General features: G+C 42.9%; 1 protein-coding gene across 1 annotated transcript; it reads right to left on the reverse strand.

Moving 5' to 3' along the window:
- Positions 1-5607: 5607 nt before the first annotated feature.
- On the reverse strand, positions 5608-17514 carry LOC117456904 (thiamine transporter 1-like). Its single transcript, XM_034096767.2, has 7 exons — positions 17259-17514; positions 10751-10986; positions 9060-9579; positions 8832-8910; positions 6091-6283; positions 5858-5999; positions 5608-5786 (listed from the first exon to the last, which is right to left on the reverse strand). Exons 1-7 carry the CDS (start codon positions 17403-17405, stop codon positions 5646-5648), a joined length of 1458 nt encoding a protein of 485 aa, XP_033952658.1. The 5' UTR covers positions 17406-17514; the 3' UTR covers positions 5608-5645.
- Between the last annotated feature and the right edge of the window lie 359 nt (positions 17515-17873).

A 17873-nucleotide genomic window follows, 5' to 3' on the forward strand; every position in this document is an offset into this window, starting at 1 on the left:
TTACGTCGCCACATCCATTCCCATTTTTCATCATTGTTCCACAATGTTTATCATCATGAAATTAATATCTATATATTTTATACTATACTGCTTACCGTTTTCATACTTTATATATCTTAGCATATTGTTAGGAGATTTAGTGGACAACTCGTCCGCTTTCTTAAAATCTCCTCGCGTCCCTACACAAGCCATTATCTTACAGGAAGGAAACCCAGAGCATACAAGTAACCGTTTAACAATAATCCACTTTAATGGTAATATACAATGCAATACAATCAAGTACAATACAAATTAAATACAGTTTATCTGTGGGATCCCATAATTACCTGTGCCAGCGAGAGGAGAGAGAGAGAGAGGCACTGCTGGGATTCCTGTCTAAATACTTCGCTGACCCAGAGGAGGAGTTATCTGCGCCCCCCTTCCAGACCAGTGATTGGCCGCTTGCAGCAGACCACACTTCCACGCTCACCGGCAGGCACCGACTGGCCATCGGGAGGCCCGGGAGGGTGTGTGGATGTGTGGCCCGAGCGAGCAAGAGAGAGACCTTACGTGTATTGTTGTTGTTAGCATCTGCTGCTAGCTAGCTGCGCTAACGGATATAAGGAGCTGTTTAAATGAAAACAGGAGCGACATTTCGCCACAACTGCGCCGAGCACTTAACTTTATGCAGGAAGCAGACAGCGGGACATTGTACGAAAAGTCAGCACACTCAGCACGGATAGTGCAACATGATTGCAGCGTCCAGGCAGCTCCCGTTCGGGCATATGCCTTGAGTTGCACATAGCTCCAACGATCCATCTCACACACACACACACACACACACACACACACACACACACACACACACACACACACACACACACACACACACACACACACACACACACACACACACACACACACACACACACACACACACACACACACACACCACACACACACACACACACACACACACACACACACACACACACACACACACACACACACACACACACACACACACACACACACACACACACACACACACACACACACACACACACACCATTTGTATTGTATTATTGTATGAGAGAGGTTCCAGGTTGAATTGAGGCAAATATTTGTAATGTTCAGAGGTTGTTGTAGAATATTTGTCATTGTTCAAATGATGATAAACATTAGCATAAAGCATATTTGTCCACTCATATGTTGATAAGAGTATTAAAAACTTGAAAAATATTCCTCTAAGGTACATTTAGAACAGATAAAAAATGTGCGATTAATTTGCGATTAATCGCGATTAACTATTTTAATCGACTGACAGCCCTAGTATAAACACAAATGTGCCAAAACACATGCAAGTGAAGAAATATCTTTACCAACTTGACGAAACATGCACAGGTCCCACACCGCTGGGACCGGAGAGCTTGTTGACGTTCGGGGATTATAAATTTATTTATACTGTCACCGTCACTCTCTGTCAGTATATTCGAAATAAATTAATAAGATTGACTTTATTGATCCCAATTCAGGACAGCAACATGTGAACAAGACATAATGTGAAAATAAAAAAGGGGAGAAGCTAAACAAACATAAAATAAAACTAAACTATACAAAAATGCATATTGACAGTGATATATATATATATATCTGTAAATGACTAAGTTAGCTAAGTTAGCTAGTTAGCTTAGAGCAAATCTGCATGTCTTAAGTTGGCGAGAGGTTTCTTCATTTGCATGTGTTTGCACATTTGTGTTTTTATGTTCACATCATTTTTAGAAACTGCAGCTTGCTTCCCCTAATGGAAATGTGGTGAAATTGTGAAATTGTGTTGGTGTAACGCGTTTGCACCTGTCAGCCACCGTAGCTCTCCCATAATAATAATAAAAAAAAAAACCTATTCTGTTAGCGAGAGATAAAGAAGTGTCTGCATCGTCAGGGATCTCATTTCTCTGCCTCGTCCCCTCCTGCTGACAGAGGGTCACAACGTTTCGGGAATCCTGTCGAGAATGGCTGCTGGGCTGAAATCACTTGCAGGCAGGGGCGCACTGGCCATCGGGAATACCGGGAGTTTCCCCGGTGGGCCGGTGCTGTGTGTGGGCCGGAGGGCCAAAAAATATATATATATTTTTGTTTTGCCTAAATCCTACCGGCCCACATTTGTAAGTGTTCTGGCCCAGCCCAGTGGTGTGGGTTGTAACGGAATACATGTAACGGCGTTACACAATCAGAATAAAAAAATCAAGTAACTGTATTCAGCTCGCGTTACATTTGAAAAACGAGTAATCTGATTACAGTTACTTTCGTAAACCTGAAGTGAATACATTTTGGATTACTTATTGGAATTATTGGTGGAAAGATTTCCTCACAACATTTAATATTCATTACTAAAGGTACAGCCGAATCACCACAGCGCACAAAACCGCGCAGATGGACCAAAAAGGGGAGCGTTTGAAAAAAATGTGCGGGTCCGCTCAGTGAAACAATAACAACGTAACATGGAGGAACAAAAGTCTGCATTTAAATTGTGTGTGTGTGTGTGTGTGGTTAAAACACATCAGCCACACCGCTCTTTACGGTACGTCCACACAGCAGCTTCAGAAGAATCTTCCACCGCTTCCAACGCTTCTCTGCCCGTTGACTTTGAATGGGGATGACGTCACTTTGCCTCGCTTTTCGCCGAACTGCATTGTGGGAGAGCGAAGCGAAGATTTCCAGGATGTCCAGGATTTCCAGGATTCCAAAGTTGAGCAATGTTCAACTTTTGAAGCTGAGCTGGAAGCGCCAGCCAATCAAACACGTTTATGCAAATCTGACAGTAGAAGCGCTAGCCAATCAAACCGCGTGTAAGCAGGGAGAACCAGACCGCAGTTCATTTCCTCATATTCCAAACGAGAAATTACGGTAGCAAATCACCCGGTTCTTTACGACCAGAACTATTAACGGGATACAAACCGGAGGAACCAGGCATGGAGGGAGGTGGCAGAGACAGTGGGGGAAACTGGTAGGTTTTCGCCTGTTTAGGGAGTTTATATATATATTAGGGCTGTCAAACGATTACAATTTTTAATCAGATTAATCACAGCTTAAAAATTAATTAATCATGATTAATCACCATTCGAACTATGTCCAAAATATGCCATTTCTTTATGTATATTGTTGTGGAAATGGAAAGATAAATGAAAGAAGGCGGATATATCCATTTAACATACAGTATCTATGTTTATTATAACATTTTTTCTGCATGTCAAAATGAAAGACAACCCACACACCTATCAATCATCAAACCGTGGGGTCTTAATTCATTACGTGTTGATTTCTATCAACGGGGGAGTACTTCAGGAAAGTCGACAGAGGGGGGGGGGGGGGCTAGTGGAGTACTTCGGGACCACAGAGTGTGAACGTTGTGATCAGCTGTTTTAGCGCAGTTCTCCAGTGAAGGGGGGGGTCTCCCTCCGCAGCCGGTTGGCGTAGTTTTGGCACAGTTCCGTTGTACAGACCGACGTTAACAGCAGCCCTGTCTGTGCACACGGAGACCGACTCTGTCGTCCGGTGATCTAACCGCCTTCTGGAAAAGCTTCACAAGTACGTCGGTACGCAAATGCGCTTTGTGACACAAGTGACGGTGCGCATTTCAGATTACGCACATAACCGGCGTACCAGTTATGTGCACCCCTGTACCAGAGCCATATTATTACTATTATATGGCTCTGCCCTGTACTACAGCAAAAGTATTCTCAGTCGGGACTTCCTGCAACAACACCACGCCGTTATCAAAGATGTTCTATTGAGAAGACGATCACTACGTGACAAAAGTTTTCAAAACCGTGGCTACTGAAATCAATCTTACTAACTTACTAACTACTTTAACATCGTTTTTCAAGGTGGGGCTAAGCCATTTCTTGGTATGGGTGTAGCCTACCCCAGCCATACCCTGGCGCTGCCACTGGTGGCACGTATGGGGCGGGCCATTCTGCACATGCGTTAAATATTTTAACGCAATTAATTCAAAAAATGTATTACCGCCGTTAACGCGATAATTTTGACAGCACTAATATATATATATATATTGCTCGCATAAAATCCCCGGGGTTTTTTGCTTTATATGTCGGGGGCGGGAGATTCATGTGATTGGTTGTTGGTCGCATTGCTCGCAAAAAATCCCCAAGCTGTCAGACACGCCCAGCTCCAAGATTTTCAAGATTTTTGAAAAGCTGCTGTGTGGACGTACCGTTAGCCTTTCTAATGATTCTGAAGGTAAACACAGTGAAGGCGGTGCGTGAAAGGCGGTGCGTGAAAGGCGGTGCGTGAAAGGCTCTGCGCGCTCCTCTTCTCAGAGGCTGAGTTAACCCTCCCGCTGCCTCTTGGCGCTGCAGAGATGTCATGAAGTGAAGGAGGTTTTCCTTCTATAAAACAGCTGCGGGCAGCAGATACTGTGAGAGTCACAGACATGAATTCATAGATCAAGGCAGACTGGTGCACACACACTCCTGTTTTGCCAATCCGGTGCTTAAATAAATATAGCTCTACACCCCTGGCCGAAATGTCTTTAAAATGAAGTCCGAGTTCGACATTTTAATTAATGTCCTGCCAACACTGGCAGGACAGAAGGCGACATGCCCTTTATAAGCCATGTCCTCACATCCCAAGCTGCATCCCCAAAAAGTGTATTATGTTGTTACAACAGGGTTCAGGGGGAGTGGCTGTACGGCTGTACCCGTAGGATAGAAAAGGGGGAAGTGATGTCTGACTCAGAGGTCACGCGGCTGTGGAGAAGAACGTGTTGCCCACATTCTGTTACTGAGTTTAGGCTAGTTAGCTAGCAGGTTTATTGTTTTGGGTGCAGTCACTTTTGCCTCCACTTGCTCTCCAAGTAGAAGTCCACACTCCAAATAGGTCTGGTTGGGGACTTGAAACCGGCGACCCTACGGCTCACAGTCCAAGCCCCTACTGACTGCCATAGATTTAGTCCCTAATGTTGCTCTCAAAGTGCACCAGATTGATGCATTTAACTTCAACATTTAAAACAAATCTTCCCGGGGGAGCTTGCCCCCGGACCCCCCTAGAGGAGGTGAGGTCCACCACCTGCCCACACCCCCTGTTAAATTGTCTCACCCACATTGAGGATGCTTCCTACGCCCATGTTTTATTCCATGCGTCAAGTCAGGCAAATTGGGTCAAAATGTTATTGCATCAATGACCTGTTAACATTAAAATCACTAAATATATGCCGTAACTATTTTTGCTCTAGGCAACTCAAGGGCTCAATGTGATTACTATATGAATAATTGTCCAAAATAACATTAAATGCATAGAGTTTTTTGTTAATTAACATACTTTCGTCACCGGCCGGCCGATACATGCCGTGCATTAAGTGGGCCTGTCTGTCAATTAATCCCCGGGCCACTTTTTCTCCCCAGTCCGCCCCTGCTTGCAGGGTATTAGAGAATGTTAAGTTAATGTGTAAATATATACAGTATATATATATATATATTCAAATGAATTTTAAATAAGAAGAAATGACCAAACCATTCATTTATATTGATGTATGGAGAATAGTGTACATTTGTTTTGTATATATATATATATATAAAAACAAAAAAAAAAGATTTATATTCATGGTGTTGCAGTCAGTAATTTGAAGCTTTTAACTCTGCAAAGTTTCAGAATGTGTGTTCGTCACAGTCCGGACGGTCATTTCTGACGGCAGCAGTGGGCTCTTTGTCGCTTCTCCAAATGGTAAAAAGTCCCCGAAGTGAGAAAACGACAGCGATGAGTGAGAAGTAGCTGGCGTATATGGTGAACTGCAACAAAAAACAGACCATCACTTCATCTGCAGAAGACCTGAGTGACATTTTCTGATCTGCCTCCTCACCTGAGGAATGATGCCCAGGCCCAGCCCTCTGCTGTCCACCACCACAGAGGTGATGATGGTCTGCAGAGCCAACGCTCCAAAGTTATTCGCTCCAAACACCAGAGCATACCTCTCCATCGTCAGGTCGGCTGCAATCTGGAACCTGAAAGAGAAGGATTGTTTACTTAAATGCACGATTTCCTGTTCTGCCTGCAATAATAAACACGTCTCCCTTTTGATAAGACACCTCTTACATGGCTATTGTTATCAGCAGCATGTACAGGCACTTGAATACGATGTATCCGGCGTAGCAGACCCAGATGTTTCTGATGAAGGTCATGAGGAAGAGGGCTGCTGCTCCGAGGCCAGAGAAACCCCCGAGAGCCAGCTCCCCCCACTGATCCCACCTCACCTCCGTGAAGCCGATACCGTACGCTGTGGCTGCTCCTGCAAAACACACCCATCTGGTTTTATAGTAGAGATGACAATTTGAAAGGCACTGAGAAAATGGGTTTGATAAATATATATATATATATATATATATATATATATAGCACCAAAGCCCTTTTTGTAATCAATGACATACTTTGAATATGTTATAATAGAATCATTTAAATATTTGTAGCTTTTTTATCTTAGTATTAGAATTACTGGTAATTTACTTCAGTATTTTATTTGTATGTGAGGAGAAAACATACTTTTAGCCCTCCCACCGTTTTTTTACGAGACTATGTCTCAGGGCTTCTTAACATTTATGAAACTATTAATGTTCCATACCCTTTTAACGGTAAGAAACTCAGCTAACTAACAATGTGAACCATTTTTACACAAGAGTAATACCAAGCCTTTGAATTAACATGGAGCGAAAAAATGCTAACTAATGCTAACGGACTTTTGCACAGCACTCACGGTAGAAATGCCCTTATTACTTATCGTAACTGCACAAACAAGATATACGATTAAAGCCGAGACTCCACAGATTCCACACATGTAATGTCATCACTGTAGAACCCAGAATTCCTGGAGCTATCAGCAAGAAAAGAGAAAGTAAACAACATCCGGTTTCAAAAATATTACAATAATTACGTCTTACCTTTTTTGATTTGTGATCAAAAGTTGTGTTCAACGGAATAAAAACGCCGCTCAAGGTTAATCCAATGTCTTTGTGTCACGTAGACATTTTTACTGATAATCCATCATCATCTTTATGGCAATATACTGGGCATAAAGTTTTGCCGTCCAGGCTTGTACTTTCAGATATGTGTCGTTTGCTTCTCTATTACGTCCGCAATGGTAATGTTTACGTGGATTTGGGAACTGCCCATCGATTCTATTGGATGTAATGGTTAAGAAAAAGGTGTAAATCACCCAAATCGACCAATGGGTTCCAGAGATATGGTCCTGCGTAAAGTATAAAGAATGCCAGCCAGTTTAAGTACATTACGCAGCAGACTTTACTTATTGTTTACTACGTAAGGAAGCAGGAATTGCAGGACCCAGAGCGCACGGAGCACAGAGCGGACAGCAGATCGGAATTGCAGTTTTATTGCTTATAGATTATCAGAACATTTCAAAGGGGACACAGCCCCATTGGATATTAACCTATGGATTAACTACATCATCGTTTTTATCGTTTTAATGCCATTGAAGAGCAGTTTAGACCAGACAAAGAGGAAGGTGAGCCATGTTAGCCTAGCGCATTAGCACTAGCGCCACTTGTTTTGATGTACGTTTTTGTTGATAACGTTGCGAGTTTGTATCTTTCAGTGTTGAGGTGGGCACCGTTAGATTCTGTGTCTTTACGATCATAAAAAATGTGTTGGATGTGCAGCTAGGATAAGTAATAAGGGAGCTAGGAGTGATTTTCGGTGCAGTAATAGGTTAGCATTTTTCGCTCTGGGCTAATTCAGAGGCTCACTGTTAGCATTGTGTGTTTTATTTTGAAGAAAACAATGAAAAAGATCAGTTAAATTACTTTTTCCCCGCTATATGGATATAAAATATTCATAGTTTATTAAATATTAAGGTTCCTTAGACGTTGTTTCCTGCAAATGACGCGATTTCGGGTCCGTGGGGCCTAAGAGGATAACAGAGTATGTTTTTATATTTTATTTTTTTCACAACAGTTGTATTTGGATGGAATGAATACCTATAGTGATAATTCAAAGTAATACAATGATTTTTACAGTGAAAAAGTTCAAATGGAACTGATGGTTCCCAAATTACCCAGAGGTGAGTCCGCCTGGACTTTATTTTTCTAAACCTCTCTAAAAAGGTCAAATGTCACTTGTTTTGCATCAATCTTGATACAGGGTACTTATTATATGTTATAGTTTGGATTACTAATGCTTTTAGTCTACTAGCCCATCATTCAAGGGTAGTTTTCACTATAAGTAATGGTTTTTTTAGGCGGACATTAGAATTTACATGTTTTTACTATGTTCCATCTGAATTTACTTTAAAATAAAAACATCTATATTGATTCTGACACTTCTACATCCAACTCACACATGTAACCTTGGTTTGAGAGAAAAGATTATTAATTTACCCTTTTTTGAAGTGAAGATATAGTCTTTGTTGTGTTAGTGGCATTTTCGAGCCTGAAACCTGAAAAACAGGCTCAGGGCTTAAGAGGTTAGAAATTCAGACTTTTACACACAAAAATATGAACTGCATGAAATATTTGTTTTAATGTAGATTAAACTCCAATATTATATTTAATTACCCAAGAAGACAATGAGTGAGTTGACATCAAATTGTCATCAGCAAAAAAAAGCTATTTTGATAATTGTTTTCTTCACTTGTTCATCAATAATTTCATAGTTCTATCTTATCAAACATGAATATTTATGCTTTCCTGCAATGGGTACTTTTACTCTTACTACTTCAACTACGTTTTCCTGGTCATACTTTAACTTAAGTAACATTATCAATTATGGATCTTCACATGTGATTTGATTTTAGTAATGCATACTTTCCACTGGATGTTGCTCACCTAACAGGTTGGACACTGCCTCCACGCCTCCATTGTAGATGCTGCCATTTTGAGAAGGCTGCACATGCTCCCACAGAACCTGCAATTTACATTACTCGGATCATTAAGGAGAGGCACAACATACCTTATGAACCTGAAAAGAGCATAGGGCCCCATTTAAAGGGCTCACTATGCAAACCAAGCAGGTGTACAGCTGAACATTTTCGTTTTCTTGCTTTGACAACTGACCTGCACATAGTTGGCTGTCTGGTTGTAGCCGCAGGTGGCCATCGCCCACCACACTGACCAGTAGAGCAGCTGTCTGGAGGAGTAGCACTGGAGGAAGTCTTTCCACAACTGGAGGAGGACTTGGCTGCAGCTTCTCGCACCAACCTCAAGGTCCTTATCCTTTTCATCAACTCCTTGTCCTGCTTCTTTCTCCACCATTTCCCCTCTTGGTTCCTCCAGGGAGACCTTTGCTCTCCGTGAGTGTTCTGTTGAATCCTCAGTCCCATCTCCATGCGTCTTTATCCTCTCTGTCACGGTTTTATTTCTGTGGAAAAACATGCTCTGCCGTGGCATTGGCAGGAGGCAGGCCACGGGGAGAGCGATGGAGGTGAGAACCAGAGTGAACACCAGGATGTTGTCGTAGGACATGAGCTGGAAGCTGAGCAGCAGCTGGCCCAGCACGGAGCCCACGGTGTAGCCCAGCAGCTGCACACTGCGGCAGTAAGACGTGGCCTTCCTGTAGCGCTTCAGATCCACCACACTGTAAGGAAGAAATGCAACATGACATGACAATCCCAACAAAGCACAATGTAACCCCCTGGCACCTCCCCGCATTCAAACCCTTTTCTTGAGTGAAAGTACCAATGCATTGATGTCAAGATACTCCATTACAAGTTCTGCAATCAAAATCTTTAAGTAGAAATACAGAAAAGTATCATCAGCAAAAAAGTTGAAAAATTGTCTCCATATATATTATATCTGACATGATTACATTTTAAATATGGTTGCATGAAGTAGCATTTTGCTGTTTGAAATGCACATTATTTCATCTCTTTGTACCTTTTACAGTTATGTCAATAGTTTTGTCTTTAGAGACACATGTTTAAAGTTTTTCATGTGTTATTATTGCAATATCTTCATCCGTGAACTAAATGTGTCGCAGACAGGAAAAAGTAGAGTAGTGCAACATTTAGCTTACCTGATGGTATAAAGTAGCATTAAATGGAAAAATAACTCAAACTTCTATTTAAAGTTGATATTATGCTCAATTTCAGGTTCATATTGGTATTATGTGCCCCTACTGTGACATGTCTAAACAACTTCAGGGGTTTTTAGTCTTTGCATGCACAACAACCTATAACACACTACAGGAAAGGGAGAACCCCAAGAAGCATACTAGGGCCTCTTTAAGAACAGTACTTGAGTATTGTACTCAGTTACTTTCCACCACTGCCAGTATTGGTGCCTTGCTCTGCATGTTCAAGCCGAGATAAATGAGTCACAAACAACCAGACAAATCAGGATGTTATCTTTAATGTCCTTGAATTATCAGCAGTAATTGCAGCTTTATTGTGCTGTTTCATTTAGATTAGATGATTGTAAAGATAATATCAAAAATATCCGTATGGTCAGTCAGCAAAGCATGATGTCAAAAAAGGTGCAAGACTTTTTTAGTTGTCAGATGTTACAAAACAGACACTCAAATTTGTATTTAAAATGGATTGGTATTTTGTGCCTCTACTGGGACATGTCTCTAAAACCTTTAGGGTTGTAGCCTTTGCAGACCATTTACAACAACCTATATAACACATTAGGAAAACCCCAAGAAGCATAGGGCCTCTTCAAGTGCTGACTAGTACTTGAGTATACTGTACTCAGTTACTTTCCACCACTGCCAGTTGTAGTGCCTTGCTCAGCTCTTTGTGAATGACCTGTAGATGTAGGAGAAGTAGGCCACCTCGCTGGCTGTCACCACCCCGTAGCAGAACTGCATGGCCTGCATGGCTGCGACACTTCTGAGCCAGAGCAGCGTGGCCGTTGTGGCGAAGAGGGAGAGACACTGGAAGATAACCACCGGTTTGTACCGCAGCCAATCAGTGAGCAGGAACACCGGCACCAGCACCGAGAGGTACGAGTACGTCCACACCGGGAAGATCTGGTTGTTCACCTGAAGAGGAAACACCATAGATACATACGATATGTATATAAGTTCATTTTAATTCATTTCTTATTTCATTTGTATTTTTACTTTTGATTTTATCTTTAATTGTATTAACCTGTGTGAATCTGCGGTGTCCTGTTTTTCATCCATACCCTGTTGCTGTTTGAACTACTGCATTTCCCCACGGGGATTAATAAAGGTCCATCTTATCTTGTCTTATCTTATTTTATCTTACATGTTGACATGATCTGTACATAGCGAAATCGAAGGTTTTATGATACTGATTTTTATCGCACAAGTAATGAGGATTGTACTGAAGTCTGAAAAGTGTTTCACCAACTTTGTTATTTTGTAATGATTTAACATGTAAATGCAATTTCTGCCAGTTCGAAAATTAATTAATCACGTTAGGCCTTCTAGCAGAGCAATGCAAAATATGGTTAATTACTTTCTTGATTAATCATTTGGGAAACCTTTAAGCAAAAATATGAGATGAATAGTTTGTTTCAAGAAAAGAACACACACTGAAAAAATGGTTATGTTGGATTTACTTAATTTTATTTAGGTAAGTGGTTGCACGAAACAAATGTATCTAAATCCAGAAATATTTTTTAAGTTCACTGTACTTATTAGTTTTGAGTAATTTCAACTTATTCATACTGATAATTTTCAGCTCAACTATTTTTGAGTAGAATTTACTCACTAAACTCATGTTAAGTGTACTAAAATGGATTATGTAACGTAACCTTTTTTCTTTTTGTACATTCAGATCAATTCTATAGTTTAATTCCTACATACAAAAATTAAGTTGAATTTAATCAAAATTTTTTACTATGTTAACTTTCAATATATTAAAATAAAACAAACATATTTGATACATACTCTTACTTTATTATCTTGTACAAAATGACGTAACATGAAGCATGTGTCTTAAACATCTTCTGATTCGATAAAAACAACATGCAACTATCATGGCACCTCGTGTGTGTGTGCGTGTCAGGCTGCCAGGGGCCTATACTGCGAACCTGGTTCAACCTAACCTGGATATGTTTGAGTTAGCCGGTTGGCCTAATCCAAAACATACGCGCTCTCGCTAAACTGTCCTACGACGCTGGTTATCAAGTGGATCGCTCAAGCCAGCCGTGTCCTATCTAGTTAGGTGCGCGTTCACATGAAAGGGGTGGTATCTGGAGCATTCGACCAATCACAAACATGGAGAAGCGTACTGACAGCGCAGCGTCATACTTCCTGAATGAAAAGTTAACTTTAATACTAGTCAAAAATGAAGAAGTTAAACTTTAAACATCCATGACTTAAACACTTTATCCAGGATCAAAGCCTCAGAGCTGCACCTGCAAGGTGAATACAGCTGGAAAAAGAAAAAGTGTTTGAATGCGTACATTAACAGGTTTATGATATCACTGCCCCGTCTAAAACACGATCTGACTTCAATTACATTTGTCTCGAGTGTTTCGTCAACTTATGTGTTGCTTAAAATAATACTTCTGCATACAGTATGTGACACTGTGAGTGTTGCACGGCCAGATACGGCTCAGCTGACTCAGATAAGGAGATATATGATCAGGGGTGGACTGGGACAACAATTCAGCCCTGGCATTTTCTGTCCAGACCAGCCCACTACATTATCAGCGGACACTACATAGAAGTCCACTAATCTCGCGGCATCTTCTCTCATGCATACTACAAAGGAGTCATATTCCTTGATAGCAGTTTTTTTTGTATATGATTTATTTTTGCGATTTTCAATACACAAAGACAGCAGCAATACAATGCATTACCCCTGAGACTTCTAACAAAACAACCCCAAGACACAATACATCAGTTACAATTAGACAATAATGAAATAAATAATAATAAAATTAATTAAAAAAAAGAAAAGGAAAAAACAAAACAAAAACAACCTGCGAGACATTTTGTGAGCATTCCTGTGAGCTGTTGCGGTACAGGGGGCGACTCAGCCAATGGGGACAGACTCCAACTGGAGGGACTTAACATGTTCTAAGAAGGGTAGCCATATTTTTGTGAACTTTGTGAAGATCCTGTCTTTGGGCTGACACACTCCTCACTCTCTGCAGCCTTTTCCCTCTCAGGTGGTGCAGTCTTTGGGCTGACACACTCCTCACTCTCTGCAGCCTTTCCCCTCTCAGGTGGTGCAGTCTTTGGGCTGACACACTCCTCACTCTCTGCAGCCTTTCCCCTCTCAGGTGGTGCAGTCTTTGGGCTGACACACTCCTCACTCTCTACAGCCTTTCCCCTCTCAGGTGGTGCAGTCTTTGGGCTGACACACTCCTCACTCTCTACAGCCTTTCCCCTCTCAGGTGGTGCAGTCTTTGGGCTGACACACTCCTCACTCTCTGCAGCCTTTCCCCTCTCAGGTGGTGCAGTCTTTGGGCTGACACACTCCTCACTCTCTACAGCCTTTCCCCTCTCAGGTGGTGCAGTCTTTGGGCTGACACACTCCTCACTCTCTACAGCCTTTCCCCTCTCAGGTGGTGCAGTCTTTGGGCTGACACACTCCTCCCTCTCTCCAGCCTTTCCCCTCTCAGGTGGTGCAGTCTTTGGGCTGACACACTCCTCACTCTCTCCAGCCTTTTCCCTCTCAGGTGGTGCAGTCTTTGGGCTGACACACTCCTCACTCTCTACAGCCTTTCCCCTCTCAGGTGGTGCAGTCTTTGGGCTGACACACTCCTCCCTCTCTCCAGCCTTTTCCCTCTCAGGTGGTGCAGTCTTTGGGCTGACACACTCCTCACTCTCTACAGCCTTTCCCCTCTCAGGTGGTGCAGTCTTTGGGCTGACACACTCCTCACTCTCTACAGCCTTTCCCCTCTCAGGTGGTGCAGTCTTTGGGCTGACACACTCCTCCCTCTCTCCAGCCTTTTCCCTCTCAGGTGGTGCAGTCTTTGGGCTGACACACTCCTCACTCTCTACAGCCTTTCCCCTCTCAGGTGGTGCAGTCTTTGGGCTGACACACTCCTCACTCTCTGCAGCCTTTCCCCTCTCAGGTGGTGCAGTCTTTGGGCTGACACACTCCTCACTCTCTGCAGCCTTTCCCCTCTCAGGTGGTGCAGTCTTTGGGCTGACACACTCCTCCCTCTCTCCAGCCTTTTCCCTCTCAGGTGGTGCAGTCTTTGGGCTGACACACTCCTCCCTCTCTCCAGCCTTTTCCCTCTCAGGTGGTGCAGTCTTTGGGCTGACACACTCCTCCCTCTCTGCAGCCTTTTCCCTCTCAGGTGGTCCTGTCTTTGGGCTGACACACTCCTCACTCTCTGCAGCCTTTTCCCTCTCAGGTGGTGCAGTCTTTGGGCTGACACACTCCTCACTCTCTGCAGCCTTTTCCCTCTCAGGTGGTGCAGTCTTTGGGCTGACACACTCCTCACTCTCTGCAGCCTTTCCCCTCTCAGGTGGTGCAGTCTTTGGGCTGACACACTCCTCCCTCTCTCCAGCCTTTTCCCTCTCAGGTGGTGCAGTCTTTGGGCTGACACACTCCTCCCTCTCTACAGCCTTTCCCCTCTCAGGTGGTGCAGTCTTTGGGCTGACACACTCCTCACTCTCTGCAGCCTTTTCCCTCTCAGGTGGTGCAGTCTTTGGGCTGACACACTCCTCCCTCTCTCCAGCCTTTTCCCTCTCAGGTGGTGCAGTCTTTGGGCTGACACACTCCTCCCTCTCTCCAGCCTTTTCCCTCTCAGGTGGTGCAGTCTTTGGGCTGACACACTCCTCCCTCTCTCCAGCCTTTTCCCTCTCAGGTGGTGCAGTCTTTGGGCTGACACACTCCTCCCTCTCTCCAGCCTTTTCCCTCTCAGGTGGTGCAGTCTTTGGGCTGACACACTCCTCCCTCTCTACAGCCTTTTCCCTCTCAGGTGGTGCAGTCTTTGGGCTGCCTGAATTGGTCTGGCTCTCTCCCTGAACTGACCAGCTGGACTTGCCCTGAACCTGTCTGGGCTGGACATAGGGAAAGCATTTATCATTGAATGGGGAAATAACTCAAAACCACAGAATAATGTACAAGATAAAAGATTAGTTCATATTGAATGAAACGTTCGTGAGCGTAACAACACTAGTGGCTTTGCACTACACAACACATTTACACAGAAATTAAAGTTACACACAAATTATGAAATAGTTATCACCTCAGTAAACAATAAATGAATTGAAAGATTACAATAAATTCAATTGCAAATTAAACTAATTATTTCCGGTTTACTTGTATTTTGTGCTAAAATACAAAGTATCTCATCTGTATTTACAATACAGCTTGATTCTGCATCTCTACTTCCAGCTCGTTGGTCCATGTGAACGTTTACTGTTGCTATGGCAACAAGAGACCGCTGACGTTAGCAGCTCTTAGCTAGCCTAGCTAAATCATCTGAACAATAATAACCCATAATATCACAATTCGGCATATTTAAACAAAATCAACCACAACTACCAACATTCACAGCCCTTCAACTCTGGGCTGACGTGTTGTCACAAGTAGGACTATGCAGTTAATTAGGTCACATCACATTCAATGGAAACACGTTTTCTACTTTTTGTTTGGACATGTCTCAAAAATGTAGCCGAGCCAGCCCCAGGCTAACGGTACTTACCATGTATGCCTCCACTCGCTCGTCTCCCGGCGCAGCAGCACCTGCCGGCACCAAATAGGTCCGTCAATTTAGAATATTTAGCAGCCTCCACCTCCAGAGACTTCAGCTTTTTAAGTCGCAGTTTTTCAGCGCCACCTGGGCGTTTCTTCCGTTGATCCATTTTCAGCTCAGCAGCAGCAGCAGCAGCCCGTCCCGCCCATGCCATGAGGTCCCGCCCCACCCGGGTTTGTGTTGTGATTGACAGCACTGTCAGGGCTCTCTGCGCCTGTCAGCCCATGATTGATTGACAATGACAAACAATAGACCAATAATATGTGTCGATGCTGGCAACACACTGCTAGCCCTCTGTAGCCAATTGGCCGGCCCAATTGGAGGGAATTTAGAATTTAAAGAAAAGGAAAAAAAACATAGTGGACCGGCCCACATTGGGTCAACGGCCCACCGGGACGATGCCCGGTATGCCAGATGGCCAGTCCACCCCTGTATATGATACACTATGAAGTGATATGCCGCGGACTGTACTTAATGTTACTCTGATCCGGTTACTTATGTTGTGGCCGATATTTAAGTAAGCTTTCTTAACGCTAATGTTATAATAGTCAGATTGCTCTGAAGATGGGAGGTGATATTCTATTAATGTTCACGTTCACACAGTCGGTGATTTTTGCCGGCCGTCTTTCCTGCGACGGCAGCTTTTCTGTATTTCCTTTCTCCTGTAATATGACTTGATCGCTTTAAACTCCGCACACTGAGCTCTGATTGGTCAGCAGGCGGTGCTTTCACTGAGTTGAGCTCTTAGCCTGCAACCTAACCTGGTCCCGACCAGGTTAGCTGCTTAGCATATATTACCATGGAGATCTAGCCTGCTAAAAAGAGAACCAGCTTCGTAGGACCGGAAAGCCGGAGTTTTCCCTGAATTTAGCCGGCTAAGCGAAAATCCTGCTTCGCAGTATACCCCCCAGGTGTCCACAATCCAATCACCTCTGCTATAAGACTCAAACCCTGACTCCTCCACTTCGGCATATCGTAGACTCTGTAACCACAGTCAGTGTCTAGCTTTGGAAAGTCTTCGATTGCGATTCCCTGTTTGACCTGTTTTCTCCTGTGCCGGCAGCTTCAAGCCAGCCTGACACCAAGATATTTAGATTCAAAAATGTGTCTATGTGCTCAGATGTTTTATTCATAGGAAAAACCTGCCTTTCATGAAGCATATTCAAGCAGCAGCCTCTACACCAACACTGAAACACATGAGCACACACTACAGTTTAAAAAAGCAGAAATAAAATCTGAGCTGACAGAAAATGCTCCGTTTTTGTTCAATACACACAGTTATGCTCACACACACTATTTTATGAACATAGGTTCACCTACTGAATTAAAAACAGAACAAATTAACCAAAGAAAGTGAAAACCATGAAGCAGATTCAGGCAGTAGACGTATAGATTCACACTTAAAGTATTATCCTACAGAACAGTACAGTTTACAGAGAATAAATAACATCTGATCCTTTACAACAAACACTATCTGCTATTTTTAGTTTTTTACATTGTAATCCACCATTTTTAGAAATTCTGATTACGTCTTTTTTGATGTAGTGATTACAGTTACCTATTTTTGTATCCGGACTACGTATTGCCTGATGATGAGCTGAAGTCATTTCTCTTTCTTACCTGTTCTGTTGTCAGGTTCTTGTCCGGTCCGGTCAGGTAGGGGGTGAGGAAAGGCTCCAGGGGTTTCACAGTGCTGAAGAATCCGTAGATACACAGCAGAGCAGTGGGATACCTCCAGTCTGCCTGCCACCTCCTCACTGCCTCCATTTTCTGTCAGGTGTGTATTCTGTATGTGTTTATGTTCCTCTGCATGCTACTCTCTCCGTGTTGCCTCCTTGCCTGGAAACACTTCTGGTTGTTTGAAGTGTTGTTCTTGTTTTGTAAATCAACTACCCGGTCAAAGAGCAGTTCTCACCTGACGACGTTCAAGCCAAGATAAATGTGTCACAAACCAACGAGACAAATCAGGACTTATTATCAGTAGTAATTGCAGCTTTATTGTGCTGTTTGATTTAGATTAGATTATTATAAAGGTAATATCAAAAATACCCCCATGGTCAGTCAGCAACAATGCATAAGCAAAATGTCAGATGTTACAAAACAGACAAGTAACAGCAGACAGGTCCTCACGTCAGTGAAAAAGTCAAATAAGATGCAAGTTAAATATATTTGTTTAATGGGGATTTCTTTCTTTTGGGTTTATGTATGACCTAAGAACAGATGGGCCTTTTCTTT

Source organism: Pseudochaenichthys georgianus, chromosome 13, assembly GCF_902827115.2.
Source record: "Pseudochaenichthys georgianus chromosome 13, fPseGeo1.2, whole genome shotgun sequence".
NCBI classification, from domain to species: Eukaryota; Metazoa; Chordata; class Actinopteri; order Perciformes; family Channichthyidae; genus Pseudochaenichthys; species Pseudochaenichthys georgianus.